Genomic DNA, 20,253 nt, shown 5'->3' on the forward strand with positions numbered 1-20,253 from the left:
TGTAGATTTACTACACATTCGCTATGGTGATGTCTCTCTTCACTCTCTGTTCTTTCAAACTACTTTGAATAATATTATTGGCAGCAGCATTTTTGCCCCCTTTTCCAGATCATTTAAGTTTAATAGCAGAGTATTGGGGAATGCAGGGGATGAGTGCTGCTGTTAGAAAAACTGTTCATCACTACTACATATCACTCCTACTCTCTCATTTTTTGGTGTATCCTGTTAAGAACCTTTTGAGAAGATGTAAAAATAAATAATAATAATAAAAAAATGTTGAGGGTAACTCCCTCTGCTTTCAGAACCAACAAATAACAGAAGAAACCTAAGACACACACCCCCACACTATAAAACAAACAAACCAGGATAGACATAGAGAAAGTGTAATATAGTGAAATTTATTTGTTCTTATCTACTATTCCACTCTCCAGGTAACCATCTCTGACAAGTCCTAGAATTTGAGATTATTACCCACTTCAGACTGGGAGCCACCTAGTGTTTAGAGGCTACAAGTCAGCTGATTACTACCATTGTGCCTCAGTATGAGGTAGTAGCTTCAGTTTCCTGCTTTGAAATGAGGAAGACCGGCAAAAAAGTTATGGTTCTTTTTTGCTGGTGCATAATTTGAGTCAGCTATATTAAAATAACACAACCTGAGCTTTATCTGTCTAGTGATTCAAACTGGGCTAAGACCTAGCAAAACAAAGCTATCATCCTGATTTGAATGTAAGAATGTAGTGCTATGAGGCACTTTTTCCCCCCCCAAGAACTACGTACTGGAAAAATCTGACTTGCATGTGATTTTTCTAGGTATAATTGTACCTTATGGCTGCTTTAAGGGTCCTTAGCTCCTCCCTTATGTGGAAAGAATTAACCTGTTCCTTAGTGGGAGCCTTGGACCTTGCTGGAGAGCTGTGCCCAGCAGTGGCTGCACCTGTAACAGACCTTCTGTTGCAGCTGCAGGACAAGCCATTGGCAACTCAGTATTTCTGATGGGAGGCTTGCACTGATTTTAGCTCCCTGGCCAGCTGAAACCTGTATACTAAGCAGTTTTGGTTTGTGTTATGGTTTTGGGTTTTTTGGTTGGGTTTTTTTTGATGGACAGGCACTGCCTGTCTGGCAACCACTTTCCTGGAAAAGCAGGGCTTTCTGAGCAAGCTAGGAGGTAAAACCATGCTTGGGAGGTCAGGCTGTTCATAGTGTTATGCACAGGATCAATCTGTGAGGTTGTGGGTGGACAGCATGTATGTGGCATGGAGAAGGGAGCAGGGTCTGAGGATTGCTATACTCTCATACCTAAAATAGAAGGGTGAGTGCGCTGTGGAGGTCCAGAAGGTGGCTAAATATTTAAATGCTGACTTTACTATTTTTTGTTTGTTTTGCTGTCACTTAAAAAGGAATGCTTTAAATTTTGGATCAAGGTGGTATGCTTCAAAACTCAACTTCTATATTTACATTTCTTCCTGTTCCTATCACTCATGTCTATTTTCTTATTAACGAATGCTTTTACCAGAAGAATGCTGGGATGGCTTTTTCTATCAAAACTGTTTCACTTTGAAGTGAAACAATGGCCTGTGAAGTTCTGGGGAGATGGGTGTTTATCTGTTCTGCGTATATAGCAACAACGTATTCCTGATTGTGGGAACAGGTATGCACATGTCTTCAGACTTGGATATACACTGCATTTATGGTCTTCGGTAACTTTCCACTACTTTCAGCAAAATCTAGGATATGATTTGTGTGTATGTGGCAGTTATGTCCATTGGATTATGCAGAGGGCAAAATAACCCAGATGCATAAAACAGAGGAGCAAAACAAGCATTATGATCCAAAAAAGGTGTGTTGAAGAAACTCTTCTTAGCTTTATTCTGCTTTGAATAGTAAATTTTACTTCCATGTCATTACAACTGTTAAATCACCTTTTTCCCCAGCTTTGCCATTCTCATCCTCAGAGCTGAAAAAAGAACACAAAGCCATTATATTTTAAGATGTAACTTTCTATTTCTGATCCTAAATCTCCTTATTTAGAAAAATGAAGAATACACATACCTCCAGTGGTTAATCCAGCAGAATAAGCATTGGTTTAGTGTTATAGAAAGAAATCAGTAGAAGGCATTAGTTCTGGTAATTTTGCAATAAAGCAAGTATATTAAGAAATTACTCCATTATCAGTATTCGAAAATTAGCACAGCTCTTTTCTAACTGTTTTGTTTCTGTTACCTTCACTAACATGTTGCAGACAGATAGTATTGTCCTTGACTAGATGCTGACAGATTAAAAGGATGAATGAATAATTAAACAAACTCTTTGTTTAAACTAAACTCAGTGGGAGCTGTAACTGTTTGGAAGACTTTTTCTTTTGTGCTGACGTTCACAGAAAACTTTCCTCTCTTCTTGGTGTAGTGAGTCAGAGTGTGAGTTAGTCATACTCCTGATTTAAGTCTGATGGAGTAACTTAGTATCTGTATAAACATCAGTATGGCTATTCTCTGTAACTGGGTATAACGTGGGTTAGTTTGAAAGTGACAGTGCAGGGCAGATGATTAAATGTTAAAGTTATTTTTAGAACAGCAATATAATGTTGCTGTTTGATATGTAAGAGCCTCCCCCCCACGATGCAGTTGATCTGAGAATGCAGTGGGAATAATCTCCAGCTCTGTGACCTGTGAGTTTGAAAAGTCACCCAAAATAGCATGTCTCATTCCTTCATCCTGCATATGTCTCTGTACTGAGAGACAGGGAGTCAAAGCAGCTGTTTACTTGATTTATGCATGTCAGCAAATGTCCAACTCAAGTTATGTTTTGAATGCTGAAGTTGTTGCAAATCAGAGAAGCATCTGAGTGTAACTTTATATCATAGGGCCACTGATGTTATGCTTTGCTCTTAAAAGACCCTGCATACTGTTTGCAGACCAAGGAATTATGAAGGATTCAAGTCCTGGTTGTGGTTTGAGAGAACAATGTCTGATGCTTCACCTATAGCCAATAGTCTGTTTTTGCCTTGCTTTATGCATTACAGAAACAGATGGCATGCATGAATTTTTCTCTGTTAAAAAGGATTTTTTTTCTATGTTACATTCTTCAGTGCAAATGGAGCTAAGTCTCCATTGTGTTTTTTGAAGGTTGCACAGCTTCCAGTGGTAAGGGAAAAAAATTAGCTCATTTAGACTAGCTACCTGCCAATAGCCTTGGACCTTCACGTCCCATGAGAGCCTCTTCCACACTGTCAGTAGGTTTTACTGCCTATTCAGCTCCAGTTTTTCCTTTCCTTATTCATTCCACTATGTCTAGCCTTTGTTCCCCCCCCAAGGACTTTTAATTTCCCTAATGAGTATTGAATCTTCAAAACATCTGCACACTAATTCATTTAAGTGAAATTTAAAGAAGAAAATAAGCTCTAATAATGCAAAACACTGGTGTTCTAACTATAGCATTGTCATCCTTCTCTCTGTATGGTTTTTCTGAGGGCACATACTTTGAGATATTGGTCCCCCACCAAGCTCATGGGGAAAGGAAAATTGCTCCCATATGAAAAGAGATATGTTCTACATTTCTGTCAGTTTGGAGGCATGCTGAAAGCTCCTAATTTGATCTGATATTTCTCTATATAGACTGGCACATGGAACAATTCCTCCGCCTCCTACTTGTCCTTGGCCATCACTAACTTTTTCAGTAACTTGCTCTGAAGGTTCATTTCTTTCCCAAAGCAGGGTTGTTATATAAGGGACTGTCTCCCTGGTCTGTCCTCTGTGCTTCCTTGCTTTCCATTCTCTTTCAGAGAGTCCTAAGTGCTTCTTTAATGTTCAGATGCTGCAATTGCCTCCCAAAGCTTTCATTTCAGAGAGGATTATTTTTTCTGTTGTACAGTTTGTTGGTTTAGTAATGAATGATGCGGTACCAAAATAATTTTGACTCCCCTCTTTTCACTGGTGGTGTTTAGTGTGAACCTGCTAGGCTGGGCTGCTTTGAAAACAATTTATTTCCCTAAGAAAAAGCTTTGTGTAATAGATTGTTGTAGATTTAAGAGGCTTTCCTGCTTTTGTTTCCTTTTTAGAAGTCACAGTAGGATTACAGAACTGCTTGGGAAAAATCGAGTCACTTCCTGGCTTTTTCCACTGATCAAAATGTCCCAGGGAGTGGCAATAAATAGATGAAGGGGTAAAGAGGAATATGGCTTAGTTCCAGATTCTACTGGGCATTTAAGACACTCACTTGGAGGCAGTTGCCAAACTGCTTTTAATTTAACTGGGACCAATTTTTTCCTAATTGGCTATTTTCTCCTTGGAAGAATACTTGTAAGTAAATGGGTAAGACCAAATACAGATTAAAAAAACAGTTTCTCATATGTCTTTGCCAGATTTGCACTTATCCCCCTTCCCTGAAAGTCAGTGTTTGTTTTCCACTAACCTCAAAAGAGAAAGAACCCAGATTGTTCAGAGAGTGTCTGTGAGTGGCAGGGGAAAATGAAGTTTCAGACGCTTCTTTCAGGAGACAAAAATAGGCAAAGATTGTTACAGATAGAGGTGCTCAGCTAATGTCTCATGGCCTGTATATGGCCCCCCCCAAATAGTAGTACTAGCTATTAGTTACTTCTTGGAAACCTCTTTCCCAGGATCTGTTCAGGAGCAGCCACACAGTGGGCTGTAGGATGAATTAATTGTTTCAGTAGCAACCAGCTGGTGGGTGGGTGAGTGTCGCTTCTCTGTTACATGCCTATACATATGTGATGGGGGAATTAAGGGACTATCACCCACATGTAATGGGCTGGAGCAGTTACTGGTTTATTTTGCCTGTGCTGGCTACTTCTGCTTTCAGTTGGACCCAGAGAAGTGTGCAGATGGCAGGACTGGTGCTTGAGAGAAGCAAAGGTCCTCTCAAGTGATAGAAAAGTGCAGTGGTCTCATTGATCAGAAAGGCTGGGCAGCACTGCTGGAATATTTCAGGCTGTTGTGTGCATGACTGCACAAGTTTGATACTCCTATAAACGGAGAGCCTTACTTAACTGAACAGCTCTTCACAACCCGTACATACTGATGCAAAAATACTTGAAACTCCTTATGCAATCCAATGACTACCCTCTCTCCTGGCTTTACCTGTATTGTAAAGAAATGCTGGGCTGCCAATGCAGCTTTAGGCAGGGCCCAAACTTACAATTTTGCGGCCAAATTGCAAAATTATTCAGAATATAGTCTGTAAGAGGAGCAGGGAGAGAATGTGGGATCAGGACCCCTGATCTTCCTATAATTCAAGCACAGTATTCTTTCCTTGCAGTGGAATGTGACTACTGTCTGAAATCTGCTCTGTAAATACTTAAGTACAGTTTAATTGTATGCGTTAAAGTGCAACATAATGATAAAGAAGAGGTCTCCATGTTTCTGAAAGATCTTGCTATTGTTCTTTCAACCTTTTATTCTAAAACTTTATATTAAGAAATAGACAACTTGAGTATTAATAGAATACAAAAAGTGTTAAAAAAATAACACTATTGACTAACTACATGTACTGATGAAAATTGTTTCATTGCCTTTCAGAGGCTATAAAAATATCTAACTCAGGTTAACAAAAAAATGTTAAAACTTGCATAAACATTGTCAAGGCAAGGTTGGCAATGCTGATTCCAGAAAAATGCAAAGTAAAACTGGTTATTAAACAGTCTTTCTGATTTAAGGAGCAATTTGGATTATCTAGGAAGTAGTTAGAATGCAGATAGGCACAAAAACATTTCAGTGAGGAGACAGTGTTAAGAAGCAATGCTGTTAGTTACCTGGTAGAAATGAAAACTAATTCTGCTGATTGAAGTACTATTAATGGAACTTTTAATTGTCACTTGAAAGATAACCACTTTTAATCTTTGAAGGTTACAGAAATGGCTTTTCTGAGATAGTTTATTTTCCAAATTTTGATACGGTAACTAGTGCATTGCTAAAGATGAAATAATTCAACAGTACCAAAATGCAGATTGGCATTTGTTAACAAGCAAAGAGCAATGAAATTATTAGTAATTGCATATTAGTCCATGAAACAATCCCAATAGTAAAGTGAAACAGTTGCTAGCAGATAATAGTATCAGTTTGCTATATAAGTGAACAGCAGTGACATGATTTTTCTTTTCTGTTACCTGTTAGTGAGGGATCTTCTGTACCATCGCCAGATACCTGGCTGTGAAGATGAGCATGGTGTATTGGTGAGCTTAAGCGTTCCTCTTGTTCTCGCAAGGAGATGGAATTTTTGTGGGGTACCTTGTTCAGGCTCGCACCCAGACTGGTCACAGGGTTCATCTGTGGGACTTCTGTGACTTTCCTGCTCGGTGGCTGATAAACCTGACTATAGTGGCCTATGGGATGATATGCTGGTTTCTCAGATTTGCTGTCATCATCATCGTCATCAATGATGACTAATTCTGCACGGATAACCCCATCGTATTGTGACAACTTTTGGTCTGCTTCTGCATCGTCATCATCAATGCGCTGATAACCCATGAAAATCATTGTTACTGGTTCAGAATCATCCACGTAACATGGTACAGCTTGGACAATGCTGTATTGAACATCTTCCTCATCTTGAGGTGCAGGGGATATTTCATTAAGATGGCAGGGGCTTAACCTTGTCTCATTATGTCTTTCACCTGTATTCTGGTAAGGTTTTAATTCCTCATACGCAGCTTTTCTTTCTTCATTATGTGCCATCCTGTTCTCAGGATTAGTGTACACTGTCTTCTCTGAATGGGGAAGTACTGGAGAGGGAGACTTTGGCTGCGTTACCTTTGGAAGATCAAGCCCATTCTCTTTATGTTGCTGCATAAAGGGCTCTGTTTTGGAGGAGAATTCTGTCTGATGATTGCTAAATCCATTAATCTCTCTTCTGTGAGCATCTTCCAGTTTTGGTCCAGGGACAAATTTGTCTTTCTGAGGAGTAACTGGCCTGCAAAATTTGTTTGCAAACACAGGCTCATGATACTCTGTGGGAGACTGGGAATTTTTTTCAGTTGCCTGCCGTAGCAGGTCCTCCACCTCAACAGGAGCAAGTTCATCCATGCCATTTTGTGTTGTACTGCCATTTGAGGACACTGCATAGACTGACTTCCTGCCATCATCATACACTTTAATCCCTGTCTCTTTAAACTCCTTTGAGGGAAGAGGTATTGTTGATAACACTGTGTTTTCTCCTGTCTTCATGTCTTTTTCAACTTTAATTTCCATGGCAAACAATGCTGTTGAAAGAAACAAGTGCTTAAACTGATGATGCAGCAGCTGCAAGAAATGCTATAGAAGAGTTCTGACAGTGATAGAGAATGTCTGTCAGAATTAATTATCAAATATGTGAAATTATCACATACATAACCAATATATTGGATTCTTATTTCAAATGATCCCTTCAATCCTGTCAAAACTTGAAGTGGAAAAAAATATTTTTGATTGGATCTAATTCTGTGAGGAAAGAGGAGCCAGTTTTCATTACATGATTGACTGACTGAGAAAGCCAGATTTAACCTTGGCCCCTGGTGTTGTGTTGGGCAATAGCAGTTGAAAGAGCTCAACGTGCTACAAGAGTAAAGAGTCTTAAGCCCTCAGAAGGGTTAGGAGGCTTTGTAGTAGTTGGGAAATAACCAGACTACTGCTGGCTGCCCAGTAGGTATAAGCATGGATAGAAAATGTGAAATGTATAGTATGAAGGGAGGAACTACTTAAGGTTATGCCAGGTAGAGGAACGAAGTGCTAGAAAGAAGTGTCAATGTTGAAAACACTTGATCCTTATTCTCAATGGCACATACCTTACACCAGTGTCTCACCTCTCAGTTTTGATGACCTCATTGATTACACAACATGGCTTAAATGAGAACAACATTGTCCCGTATCTGTAATGTTTATCCTTCCCTTAAAGTGTATTAGATTCAATTTATAGGAAGTCTTTGCACATATTGACACCCTGTGGAGTTACTAATAAGCAGTACCTTTTCTCTTTTCTTCATCATCAGTGGCAGCATGTGCAGTACTTCTCAGTGCGGAAGGCCTGAAATACTTGGGAAGGTCAGGTATGCTGGTGTATATGTAGTCTGCTGCCTCTGAATAAAGATGATCCACAAAGCATTTAGTACGTTTTCACTGAGTTCTACACAAACCTTTTTAAAAATATTTTTTTGACTAAACATACCTTTTGCAACTCCTGCTTTTTCAGTCTTCACAGACTAGGAAAGAGAACCATTAACAATAACTGTTATTAGTCAGTTTTAAGATGTTAACTAGGCAGTGCTTTGCTTTACCTGATAGTTTTAACTTTTTGTGTGCACAGCTTCATACTGAGAAGGGGCTTAAAGTGGAACATGCTCAGTTGGAGCATGGCAGGGGAGAAAGTGAAATTTTTCTGGTCTTTTTTGCCAATAAGTTTCCAACTCACACAGGGAAGGACAGGACATTACAAAGTGTTAGTCAGTGACACAGCCTCACACTGTGGCCTGAACTGATTGGCTTCAAAGATTTTCAAAGGCTCTACTGTGGCTTTCTAGTTGTGCTTATCTCCCTACATATCTTTAGAGAGAGTATGTAAGAACATCTGGAGAATTGGAGTTTAGTTTCATCACTATATTTTTCTGAGATGGTTTAAGATGATTTTCAAATATCAAAATGACCTTTTGACAAAGACTAATGTTGGATAATATTAAGTCATGTTTCACTAGAACCTCTCTCAGGGACTTGAGGGAAGGCATGATGTGGTTTAGCTGGGCACATCACCTGATGGAGTATGAATACATCAGCCTCTACCCACTCTGTACCTGTTATGCCTGTCTCTGGCTGAGGTGCAAAGTTGCTGGTTAGTGCCAGTGTCAGCACTATTTTTTTTGAGATGTGCTATAGATGAATAATGATAGGAATTGCTCCTCCACTCCCATAAACAAGCAAATGGAGACATTTGGCCACTTGAACAGTCTAACATCTTGACCCCTCTTGTATCTGAACTACTGTCACTTTAGACAAAAGCTCATGACCACTCAGGATCCAGCTAGTTCCCCTTTTGCTGTTATTTTATGGTGAACAAGTAATGAATTCTACTTCTGGAGTAATTTGGCACTAACCTTTATTATGTCTTCTGTTGTTTTCTCAACAGACTTAAGTTTCTTTAAAATTGCTTCTTCCTTAGCTGAGACTTCCATTTCCTCTCTTTCCAGAGCCTCAATTTCCTTCTCCAGTCTGCAATCACAATTCCCTTTGATTTAATACCAGGCAGAGAAAAACATTGCCGATTCAATACATTGTGAATGTGAACATTAGTGGGGATGGTTCTACTTACACGGACAAATTTTGGTCTAATATGAGATCAGCATATAATTTCACATGCATCAGGAAATACTGTGAAATAGTATTCTCATTTTTAAAAAAAAAATCTACCTGCTATAGATTCCTTCTGAGCCTACTTAGAAAACAGTGCCTGAAATTAACTTATTTTTCAGGAGCTAATAGATGGGGAATATAGGCCCCCACAGCATTTCCTCATCTCTAAGCAAATTTTCTCTCCTACATTTTCTCAAGAAATGTGATTACTCTGTTGTAATTAAGGTGTAGGAATCTAGTATACAGATGCCAGGGTTATGACTTTGTTTCTTAATTTTGTATGTGTACTTGTACACATGATGAAAAGAAGCAAAGTCTTTTGTTGTAAGAAAGAAGAATGTTCTTGTATGTGGTGGTACTGCAAGGGCGAGAGTACATCACCTCATATGCTATATTTTATTAAATGTAGCCAAACTGTATTCAGGAGGGTCCCTCATGGAGGAAAGTTCTAGTCAATCTATAACTAGAAGCTACAATTCCAGAAGAACCACCTCAATCAATGGAAATCAAATTGTATTTGTGTTTCTGAGGGGTAGAACTTTTTTTGATAAAATAATAATGGCATTTGCAAGTACTTTCTGTAGGTAAAACAGCTAGAAATCATTATAATGATGTGCTTTGCAGGCTACTTTTATGAAATAGTAACTTCAAAATTGTGTTGATTTTGAAAACTAAGCAGCCTGCATAGTGGCTGGATGCTCAAGAGACTAAAGTCTGAAGCTTTTTTGTTTTCCAGTCCATCTGAGATTGAGAATGAAGAATTTACAAACACCCAGGATGATGAAGGGGGTTTCTGAGGCAGGGGGGTGTGTGTTCAGCTCCAATATGCCAAGACAGTTCTCCAAGGTTTTGCATGTGTGAACATGGGTTCTGGGATTTCAAAATTCTTTGCTTTGGTAAAACAGGTGTAACAGTGCTTGACTGACAGCTTGAAGCTTGATTCTTTAGGAAAAAAAATCTTGATTAAAAATGCAATATATTACTGTTGTGGGGTGGGTGTTATTGTAGCGTTCCTGATAGACTAGACCAGAGCTTGTGTAGTTACAGACTTAAATATAGTAGTAAATTTTAAGAGCTCCTCTTTGGGGCTGTGTACTAAGGCTTTTACAGACATACAGGTATCCTTCTGAGTCACTCATTGGCATTTTGCATACTTAATTCTCTGTGAAAAGTACTGAAAACTTGTTTCTGGAAAGTATTCCTTTTCAGCAAAACAACAGTCACGCAAGACACACTGGTTCAATGCACTAGGACAAGCAGCTGGGAAGGTTAATGTTTGCAGTGTTTGCTCAAGTAATATCCTCACAAGTATTACCAATGAATTTTCAAGAGAAAACTGGGTAGTTCACATAGCTGTGATAGACGTTGCATCAGGTGCTAATAGCAATCACTTTCTAGGATTGCAATTAGGTGAGATTTCCAACACTAAGAAACAATTTTTAAGGGTCTGTTTATTGGTGGAGGAGCCTTAATTGTACCCAGGTCTAGTCAGTGAGAGCTTTGTTTTACAAACACTACAAGCCTACCTCTTACGAGTACCAAATATACTAACTTTGGATAGTCTCTAAGACATCAGGATATTCAGCAATTGACTTATCACTGTCAGATTTTAGCAGTGCAAACCATAAGTATCTTGCCAGTTAAGACTTGGCTTGGCAGTCAAAATTTCTTTTGGGCTATTGACTTCTGCTGTAGGTTTGTACATTATTTTAAAGGGGTCACAGCTCCCTTTCCCTCCCCTTTTTGTTACATGTTAAATCTGTTACATGGTTTCTTGTATGTTAAAGCTGAGTACAATGTTTAAGGCATCTTTTTCCTAATTAGAAGTTTTATTTTCTTAGCACTAAGATGTTTGATGAAATACTTCTAGGCAGAAAGGTCCAGGATAAAATATCTAATCTCTATGTACGTGAGAGAGGGAGAAAGCTATGCCCAGTTAAAGCACACCTCTATGTTAAAGTATCTCAGGCAAATTCTTTTCTCTGGTGACTAAGGCAGTGACTTAAGCAGGTGTCCCGTATCCTATTTATTTCCTCTTTCTAGTCCAGACTGTTGCTTTCTGCATAAGTGCATATTTGTTGGGTTTTAGACAGAAATTTGCCTTATTAGCCTAGTAGTTGGGAAGTCACTTTTCCATGAAGATCTAGAATCAAGTCCAGATTTAACTCTGAACTGCGACTTGAACTGGATCTCTGATGCTGTAAGTGAGTGCCATATAGCTTCAGTCTCCTGGTTCATCTACCTTTTCTTTTTGGGATCATTTTTGGAAGAACTTCTTTTAACTTAAAAGAAAAAACAAGTGTAAATTTCAAAACTTTCCATATTTGAGTGAAATATATCTTCCATTGGTTTTGAATCCACGTCAGAAATTGATGACTGTAGACTTAAGGCAACTGCAACTGGTATCACTAGTTGCTCAGATCAGTCAGAAGAGAGTTACAACTAGATGATCTGAGACAAAGTTACATATAGAGTAATGATGACCTATAACCCTGATAGAAAAAATTGTTTTATGTTTTGACTTATTCTTTAGTAGGTGCTAGGATCCATGATTATTACACCAAAGTCAACATTAATAATAGAAATCTGTCATCCCTTTAAAGTAAGCAGACCAGAAAAGTTGAGTGTAGCCTGGCAAAGAAGCATTATTTATCTCCTTCTGTGTGACTGCTTGAGGAGTCTGAATTAACACTGTGGCTCTTGCCCTATTTAAACTCAGATTTGTAGAACTACAATAATAGGGTACTATGTGGACTTTTATCTGTTAGTGAGAATATCCTCTTTTTTGAAACACAAAGGTATCACAGACCTTAGAACTGAGATGTGAGGAAAAATGCATTCAGGATGAAAGTAAAAGCTGAAAAAAATATTTAGAAGCAGATAACACTTTGGACCTGAGCTCTGCAAGATGCCCTTAGGACCCTGTTCAAAGGTACTGATTATAGTGCTAAAATTTAAAAAATTTGTAATGAGGGGGATGAATATTCTTGGAGGGCTATGAAAGAAAGTAATGCAATGACCATGTGCCATATTTCTGCACTTCTTACAGAATAGTATTTGTTTAATATATCAAAATGTTGTACTTTTACATGAGACTTGATTGTAATATTATCATAATGCAAAAGTTAATCATTAAAAGATCACAGAAGCATAATGAATGGAAGAATCATTAACTTCTACTATGGGTTTATTTCAGTCTAGACTCTAAATGCTCATAGACACACAGGTGGAAGAGAAGAAAAAATCCTGAAAAGGTATTAAAAAAAAAAAAGTGGGGGTGGGGAGAGGGAAAGAGAAAACACAACCCCAAATAAATCAAAGATGATAAACCCCATATAGTTATCTGGGAGATCAAGAAAAGTATAATTTAAATTTATGTATGCTGTCACACCCATACCAACACCCACTTCATATGGTAATTAAGAGGACTGATTCAGTGGTCAGTGGGGTTAGGGAAAAATTCTCATACTGATGTAATGGTTGTTGCATCTAGACCTTAAGTATCTCTTTTGCACTCATACTTACATATAGAGATAGATTTTTGCGCTTCATTTTCAGAGGATGTTGTGAGTGTGCATGCTGGAATTTCTTGAAAGGAAACTTTTAAAAGATGCAATTTGTATGGTTTGAAGAAATCTAAGTCCTCTTGACCTCGTGCAGTTGAAAAGTTAGACCAGGATCTTTCTGGTGTGTTTAAATCTTTAGAAACTTCTAAATCAATGACATCTTTATGAAGTTACGTCACAGTTTGTATTTGTCTTGAAAGGGTTTAGGAGCTACACTAGCAATTATAAGAAACTATTTTTCAATGGTGCTGCTGTGTTTTGTAGAGAAATGGAAGTATAACATAGCTACTGTATTAAATTAATCCTTTGGATATTTGTCCTTCTCTCCTTGAGTAGAGCTCATTATCTGAGAGGGTAAAATAAGCAGTATGGAGGTGTGGATGAAAGAAGGAGCCTTAGAAGCCAAGATACTAAATTGTAAGTTTCTCTGCTAAAGTAGTAGCCGAATTAAGAAATTCTGCTGAGTATACGTGACTGCTGCTGGCCACCAGCTGATCTGCTGGGCTTGGCACCACTGCCACCCCAGGAGAAAAATAAATGGCTTAAGAATGAAAAGCAGATAGGAGGGTACCACCCTGGAAAATACCAGACTGAGAGGAAAAGGCAGTTTAGCAAGTCCTCACATGTTTTGAGGTGAGTCAAATGCTTCAGCAGCTCTGGAGTCCATCTAGCCTTAGCCTGCTTTCATGTGTCACATTACAAAACATTGAATAGACCTTAGTTAACATGATGTTGTTTGTGCATTTTTAAGTATGTTGTTTAGCAACTAATTCCATCAAGAATGAGTGCTTAGCTGAAGATTAAATGAGAAAACATGACTCGTAATTCTTCATTCAGCTTGTACCCTGATCAAGGACATGATCACTTTGCTCACTGTAACTTCTAACATGTAAAGAGGGTGAATAGAACAGATAATGTAAATGCTAGTTTTTGTCCGTAACCACAGCATTCAGCTATTTGTCTGGAAGGTGGTTCAGGCCACTTGCTATTCACTGTTTTGTTGCTGATACAAAGAATGGAACTCTCCCTTTTATCAAAAAATGCTCAAATTCAAGCTGATTAGCAGACATACACTAGCTCTATTCAACACCCGAGTAAAGAATGTTTCAAAACAGAGGTCCCATTTAGGAGGGTGATGGAAAGGCCCATGCTACTACTGTAAATATTCTGCCTACAACTGTGATTGTCCTCTCAGCAGAGAGAAACAAAGACTGGTCTGAGTGTATTCAAAAAGTCTTTAAAGAGATGTAGATTTTTTAACTGAAGATAAAACCCATGTAGAATAATCATCAAAATGGACAGAATCTATCTGAATCAAGTGAAGTTTAATAATCAGATGCCCAGAAGAAAGAATTCTACAGAGCTTCTGAAGAATATGTCTTACTGCTACTGCATGACATGTGTCTACATGATCAGTTTAGCAATCTTTGATTTACAGGGCAGGTCAAAAATATGACTTCACATAAATGTAGTCAAGCAAGCTTTTGTTAGCTTGGGTGATATCTCTGGCAAAAGCACTGTGCAAGTACTGTATGGTGCGTATTTTGTGCTTTTTAGTAGACTTTGTTCATACTGAACTCTGTATTACTAGGTTTCTGTATTGCTGCTGCCTGGTTTGAAACTGGGCTGGGTATGTCTAAACAAAATATAATGATATCTGGAAGGCAGCATGGATGTTTTTCTAGAGGCCTTTGCTAGACAGCTATTGAGGAGTGGTAGGAAGTATAATTTATAGCAAAAGATGCTTGATATGAATAAACCTGCTTAAATTCCTAGTTCGGAAGGAAGTTCCCACATGACTCCAGGTATGTTCTTCTGCCTTCATTCTCCCTGTATAAAATCAAATGTCCTTGTCTGAGTCCTCTGTGTATTGTGAAGATAAAAGCTGCCAAAGACTCTAAGGTATGTAGATTGTTTGGTTATGAGAGTAAGTATATCAGTAATGAAAATATTTCCTTTGATATCAAGGCCTTACAAACCTCTAAACTGTCTTTAGAACTTCAGCAATGGTGAATTAAGTCCTCTTAATTCAGTGTGGCTCAGGAATGTAATTAGGAGCATTTCTGTATTGATTTTCATTTCTAGGATGCATTATACCTGTGAAGTTGTTAATGTAAGAGTGAAGACAGTGTGTCATTTTGTGTTATACTTTTTGTCAGTTACTCTCTTCATTTTATGCTGATGTAATTTGTCTGATTCATTTCACTACAATAAATCTGAAGTATTCCGGATGTATGTCAAGAAGTAGGAGTCATTTTAAGGAGGAAGCAATTTGGTGGAGATTCCCAGGAGAAGGTCACAGAGAGGAAACAGTTGGTAACACTGGTATTGACAACAAATGGCTGTGGAAATACTTAGTTTGCTAAGAAAAAATGAATTGCCATGAAAGAGCACCATATCTAAAAATATAAGAGGAACCATTCCCAGCTTCTGTTAAGCAGGTGTAGTAAAACAAATAGCCTTATATTCTTGGAAAAAGAATAATATTTTTAGTAAGAGGAGGAAGGCCAGCAACTACAATCAAACATTTATTGCAGTTTTTTCCACTGTAGTGCTTACAGTTGCAAGTGAACTTATTTAATTTCATTTTCATCAGCATTTAAATTGCTAGTTTATGGTCGGAATATCAGCTATCTAGATAGACAAACAATACTTGTACTTGTAATTAACTGAATCTGGAACTATGTAGGAAAAGAATTCATACCTAATACATTTCTCCTAAATGCAGGCATATAAATAGAAAGCATTAAAACAAAACAAAACAAACCAACAAAAGAACAAACCACAAACCAAAACAACGCAACAAAACAAACCTGTCATCCCTGCATCCCACCTACATGGGAAAGGAATTCTAACATGTTTTTTTTCTTTGTGCATGCTGAATGTTAACCAAGTCTCTGGCAAAGATTTCAGTGGGAAGGTAACAGGCATATTTCTATACTTAGGCTGTTACAGGCTCAGGCATACATCAAGTGTATGAGTTGAGGAATCTCTGCCTTGTTTGGTATAATGTGTGTGCTCTTGGTCATGTGATGTAGTACTAAATGTGCAGTCTCCCCATTCACAGTGTATCTGCATCTAGTCCTTCTAATTATCAAAAAATAGAGATGGGCTGAGACATTACTCCAGGATTCATGCTGTGATTTAAGAAAGCAATCAGGGACAAATAGGAGGTTTGGCACTTTCATTTCTCCTTCCTTAAAGCACAAATGTATTTAGAAATCTTCCTTTAAATGCCTATGGGCATCTTTTAACAGACCTGGAAGCTTCTAATTCAGATAAACTTTAAAATTTATAACCTCTTGTCAAATTCTGATCCAATCTAGAATTAAAGCAGAGGGAATATTCCTTTGTGATGCTAATTTACCGGCACGAATTAAAGGAGTTTTTCAGGTTTGAAGCACCAGTTGGATTACTGTTTTACTATTTGTAATAGTGATAAATTCTAGTCATGCTAAAAAAAAAGTTTATATGGCTATATTCAGAGAAGTAAAGCTCACTCTGTGTGTTCAGTTTTGGTCTCTGAGAAAATAAAAATTAAGGCCACTGAGCTGATGACAAATTGAGGACAATAATTATAAAAACAGTATCAAAAGACTCTACAACTGTAGTTACAAAAGCAGGATTCTCTGAGACATGGAAATGACATTACATATGTGAATAATCAACCCTATTTGCTGAAATCTCTGAACTAGTATTGTAGGAAGGTTTTTAAGTCCTAATCCTGCATTCCAATTCTTCCCAGGGATAGGACAGAAGGGAACTACTGCCAGCGTTGCTGTGAGATAGCTTGATTACAGTGACTCAGGTGCAGAGAACCCTAAAAGTATGTTGTGAGGTGACAGACTGGATTTAGATGCTGGAGATACAGGACACTTCCTACTAAAATGTTTCACTGTTTTTTAAGGCAATCAGTATGTCAGGAGTTCAGTACCTTTCCTTTTTTGTGGCATAGACCACCATTTACAGACCTCCACTATAATGGCATTGCTGCTTCTTTACTTGGGTGTTGTCAAACGAATTGGCAACAGTATAGGTTATGTCAGGAGAATAAAAGCATCATTCCCACAACATAGTCACACACCAAATTCAGTTCTTGACTTGGTTCTGAGACTTAAAAAACCCCAACAGTCGTTTTAAAGATCTCCCATCACCAAAGTTCTTAGGGCATAAAGGAGTTCTCGAGTAAACCTCCAGCTCTTACTCAAAGTCAACAGGACTTTGAAAATCTAGTCTATACTCCCAGTGCTTGGAGAAGGGCTGAACTTCCAGTGGGCTGGTGGGGAGTTACTTGCTCATTGCAACTTCCCTGTTTCTCCTGAGCCAGTCCTTCCCCACAGGGCTTGCTCTTCTGGTGATGACGCTGTGGCAGGGACCCCTTTTACATGTCTTCATAATCACAACCTGCTGGGATGTTTTTAGAGCACACTGTCTACCTCCTACCACTACAATAAAGAATTCTACAAGGGTGTGTGAAAAGCTGTTCTGTTGAGAAAAGTGCTTTCGAGCAAGCAGTCAGCGTAATTATAGGACAAACTAACACTAGGCTGTTGCCTGTCAGCCAAGAGAATTATTGTTTGTGTCTGAGGGATGGAGTAAGAAGGGAAGTGGGTGGGAGATAACTGGAAAAGGTAATCTTGGTGACAACTTTGCCAAAAGAGTGTGTGTAGGAGGACAGTGGAAGAAGAGAAGAGTATGGAGGAAGATGCTATTGAACTGAAATAGAGGAATAAGCCTCAAAAAAGGATGATGAAACTTTCCAGAATCTAAAGAAACAGGAACACTTCATCTTTCTGTGGGTGCTAATGGGTAGTACCAGTCAGTATGTGTGGACCCAGGGAAGGAGCTGATTGTGTACAGAGCCCTGTGGTATTTGGGAAAGGCTAACTGCAACTAATAAGTACCTAGAATCATGTCCATAGTAAATAAAGGAGTCGTATGTGAGACTGTCTATGCAGATTGATGTTAGCCCTATGTGATAGGGATACACTAAGCAGTGAGATTGTAGAAACATCTCTAATAAAAGGTAGAAAAAGGCCTTTGCTCTAACAGGCTTCTGGGAATAAATTGAGGACAAAACAGCATGGAAATTAACTGAAAATAAGGCAAGTGATACTAATGGTGCTAGGCAGCTTGTACTGTTCTGAAGTGCTGTGTTATGGTAGAAGTCAAGTATTAAAGGCTGTGCAGGACCTAGTGAAACTGAAGAACTTCTAAAACTATTTACTGTTATTTTGAAACTCTGATTCAACAATTGCTATCTCAGGACAAAACCCATGTACTGTGGCTTACATCTATTGACTGTAGCATGAAATAGATATCTGGAATTAGAGGAACAAATATTCTGCAAGATATTTGTTGTGTAGTTTGATAAAATTCACAGTATGGAAGCTTGCATTGTGTATTCTCTAATTCTAGCTGACTAGAAAATATAACAAAGATTGCTTTACTCTGCATGTAAAACTGTGTATGTTTAGCCCTTGCTGACATATTAATCTTTTACAAAATAAGGTAGGACTTTTAAGAAGGGACCATTTAAACCCGGACAGAAGGGCAGGGGTAGTACCCTACCTGAAAATTTCTTGTTCCAGCTCATCAGTCCGTTGTTGGTCCTCCCGATTCTGCATTTGCATTTCCTCTTGCTCTTTTGGAGTGAGAGAACTAAGGCCATCCAAGAGCCATTTTTCTCGCAAGGCCTTTTTCTGATGGGGAAGAATACAGACAAGTAATCATACTTTAAAAGTTAGGCTAATCAATCATTTACTGTATTTGTCTTGATGCCATAGGCATGATCCACATTCTTATCCTGTATCTAGCATAAGGCAACCTGACAGCGGTGAGTGCCACTGAAAGAGAAATACTAAAAAACATTTGTGTTTTGAGATTGACTTAAAACCAAACTCATTAAGAGCAATGTCCCATTTTATTAGTCCACTCAACGAATACATAGACGATGTCAGTTGGTACCTGTAACAGATTAATATTTATAAGTGGATCCAGTGGTGTGTTTGTCCTCAATAAATCAAAACAGTTCTATCAAAGCATACATATTACAGACTTGTGCAAAAGGCACCAGGCAGAAGTGCTATAGTTTTATTTCAATAGCCCTGATTTCTGGGGCCATGGCATTGTATAAATTCTGGGATGGCGTATAAAAGGTGGAAAGTTTCTGTAGATAAGATTGTATAGGGGGAAGAGATCTCTAGGGAGTTAGTGGTGCAATGCTATCTGTGGAGTTTACAAGGAACTTGGGTAATTATGTTAGTGAACTTGCATTTCAGCTGGTGAGGATGTGTGGGGTAAGAGCAGGACTAGAAAGGTGGAGCATGGGTTGCTGATTTCTGGTTAGTGTTTCAGCAAGCCTGCTATGTATTTAGAACTGCTGTTGTATGGGAAATCCAGGGCTTGTGTACTTAGGTCTTAACCTGTTTAGTACCTGTGGAGTTCTTTCTGTACAGCAGTGGCTTATAAATGGGTGTATTGCATGTGTACAGGTAAGTGGATCTCTCAGCTGTGTTTTCAAATTTTGAAAAATATGGCTGTATGCACTGATTGCTTCCTACAGCTGCTTTACAATATGAAAGGCAGCATCTGAAAGTTGTCAGAGCTCTCTAAAATATTCCTGTTGTAAAAAAAAAAAATAATTAATGGAGATAAGTTCATATTTGCAGGCTAGAGGTTGTAAACTATGCAAACTTTCATGCACTCTTTTTACTCCATTCAATCTAACTTGGGAATATTAATCTAGTTCCTGCCTTGGGGAAAAAGCGGGAGCCATGGCTCCCTAGAAAAACTCTTTCAATAGGGGGAAAAAAGCACTCATACAAGGTTTTTAATTAACCATGAATTTTCCATTTGTAATTTAGATTCCTTGAGCTGCCTGATTTCCATGTTAGGATTTTGGGGTTTTTTCCCTATATAGTTTCACTAATTGTAGTAAGTGGATGAAGATTAAATTGGGTTTTGACTACTGCTGCTTTGAGGCAGAGCTGTGCCCAGTGCTGGTGAGAAGGCTGCATTAACCTCAGTGCTGCTTGCAGCAGCTGTTGGAATCTCTGCCTGCATCCTGTGTGTTGAGTCACTTAAAGTGTTGCTTCCTACGCTTCTCTGTTTACTGTATACTTTACGTGAGGTTTTTACTGAGGCCCAAGTGATGGAGGAGGATGCGTGTAGGACTTGAAAATTGCATTAAAATGCAGTCAACTTGCTTGATGTGTGACATACATGATGTGACAGAAACTGTAGCTAAATCAGGTTCGTTGGGAATTCTGTGGTACTCCATGGTACTATTCCCCCCCCCGCCCCGGAACATAGGAGCAAAGGAGCAAGGTTTACAGTTGCCTTAGCCCCTGTGGGCTCTC

General features: G+C 38.6%; 1 protein-coding gene across 1 annotated transcript in view; it reads right to left on the reverse strand.

Moving 5' to 3' along the window:
• Positions 1-377: 377 nt before the first annotated feature.
• The window catches only part of PALMD (palmdelphin), a 29,198-nt gene continuing 9,322 nt past the window's right edge, over positions 378-20,253 (reverse strand). The window contains exons 3-8 of the mRNA XM_075038917.1: positions 18,464-18,594; positions 9,071-9,185; positions 8,152-8,185; positions 7,952-8,062; positions 6,119-7,210; positions 378-1,954 (exon numbers count right to left, since the gene is read on the reverse strand). Of these exons, the coding sequence (XP_074895018.1) occupies positions 1,911-1,954; positions 6,119-7,210; positions 7,952-8,062; positions 8,152-8,185; positions 9,071-9,185; positions 18,464-18,594 (1,527 nt within the window). The 3' untranslated portion in view covers positions 378-1,910. The remainder of the gene's footprint in view (positions 1,955-6,118; positions 7,211-7,951; positions 8,063-8,151; positions 8,186-9,070; positions 9,186-18,463; positions 18,595-20,253) is intronic.

Source organism: Buteo buteo, chromosome 10, assembly GCF_964188355.1.
Source record: "Buteo buteo chromosome 10, bButBut1.hap1.1, whole genome shotgun sequence".
Taxonomy (NCBI): Eukaryota; Metazoa; Chordata; class Aves; order Accipitriformes; family Accipitridae; genus Buteo; species Buteo buteo.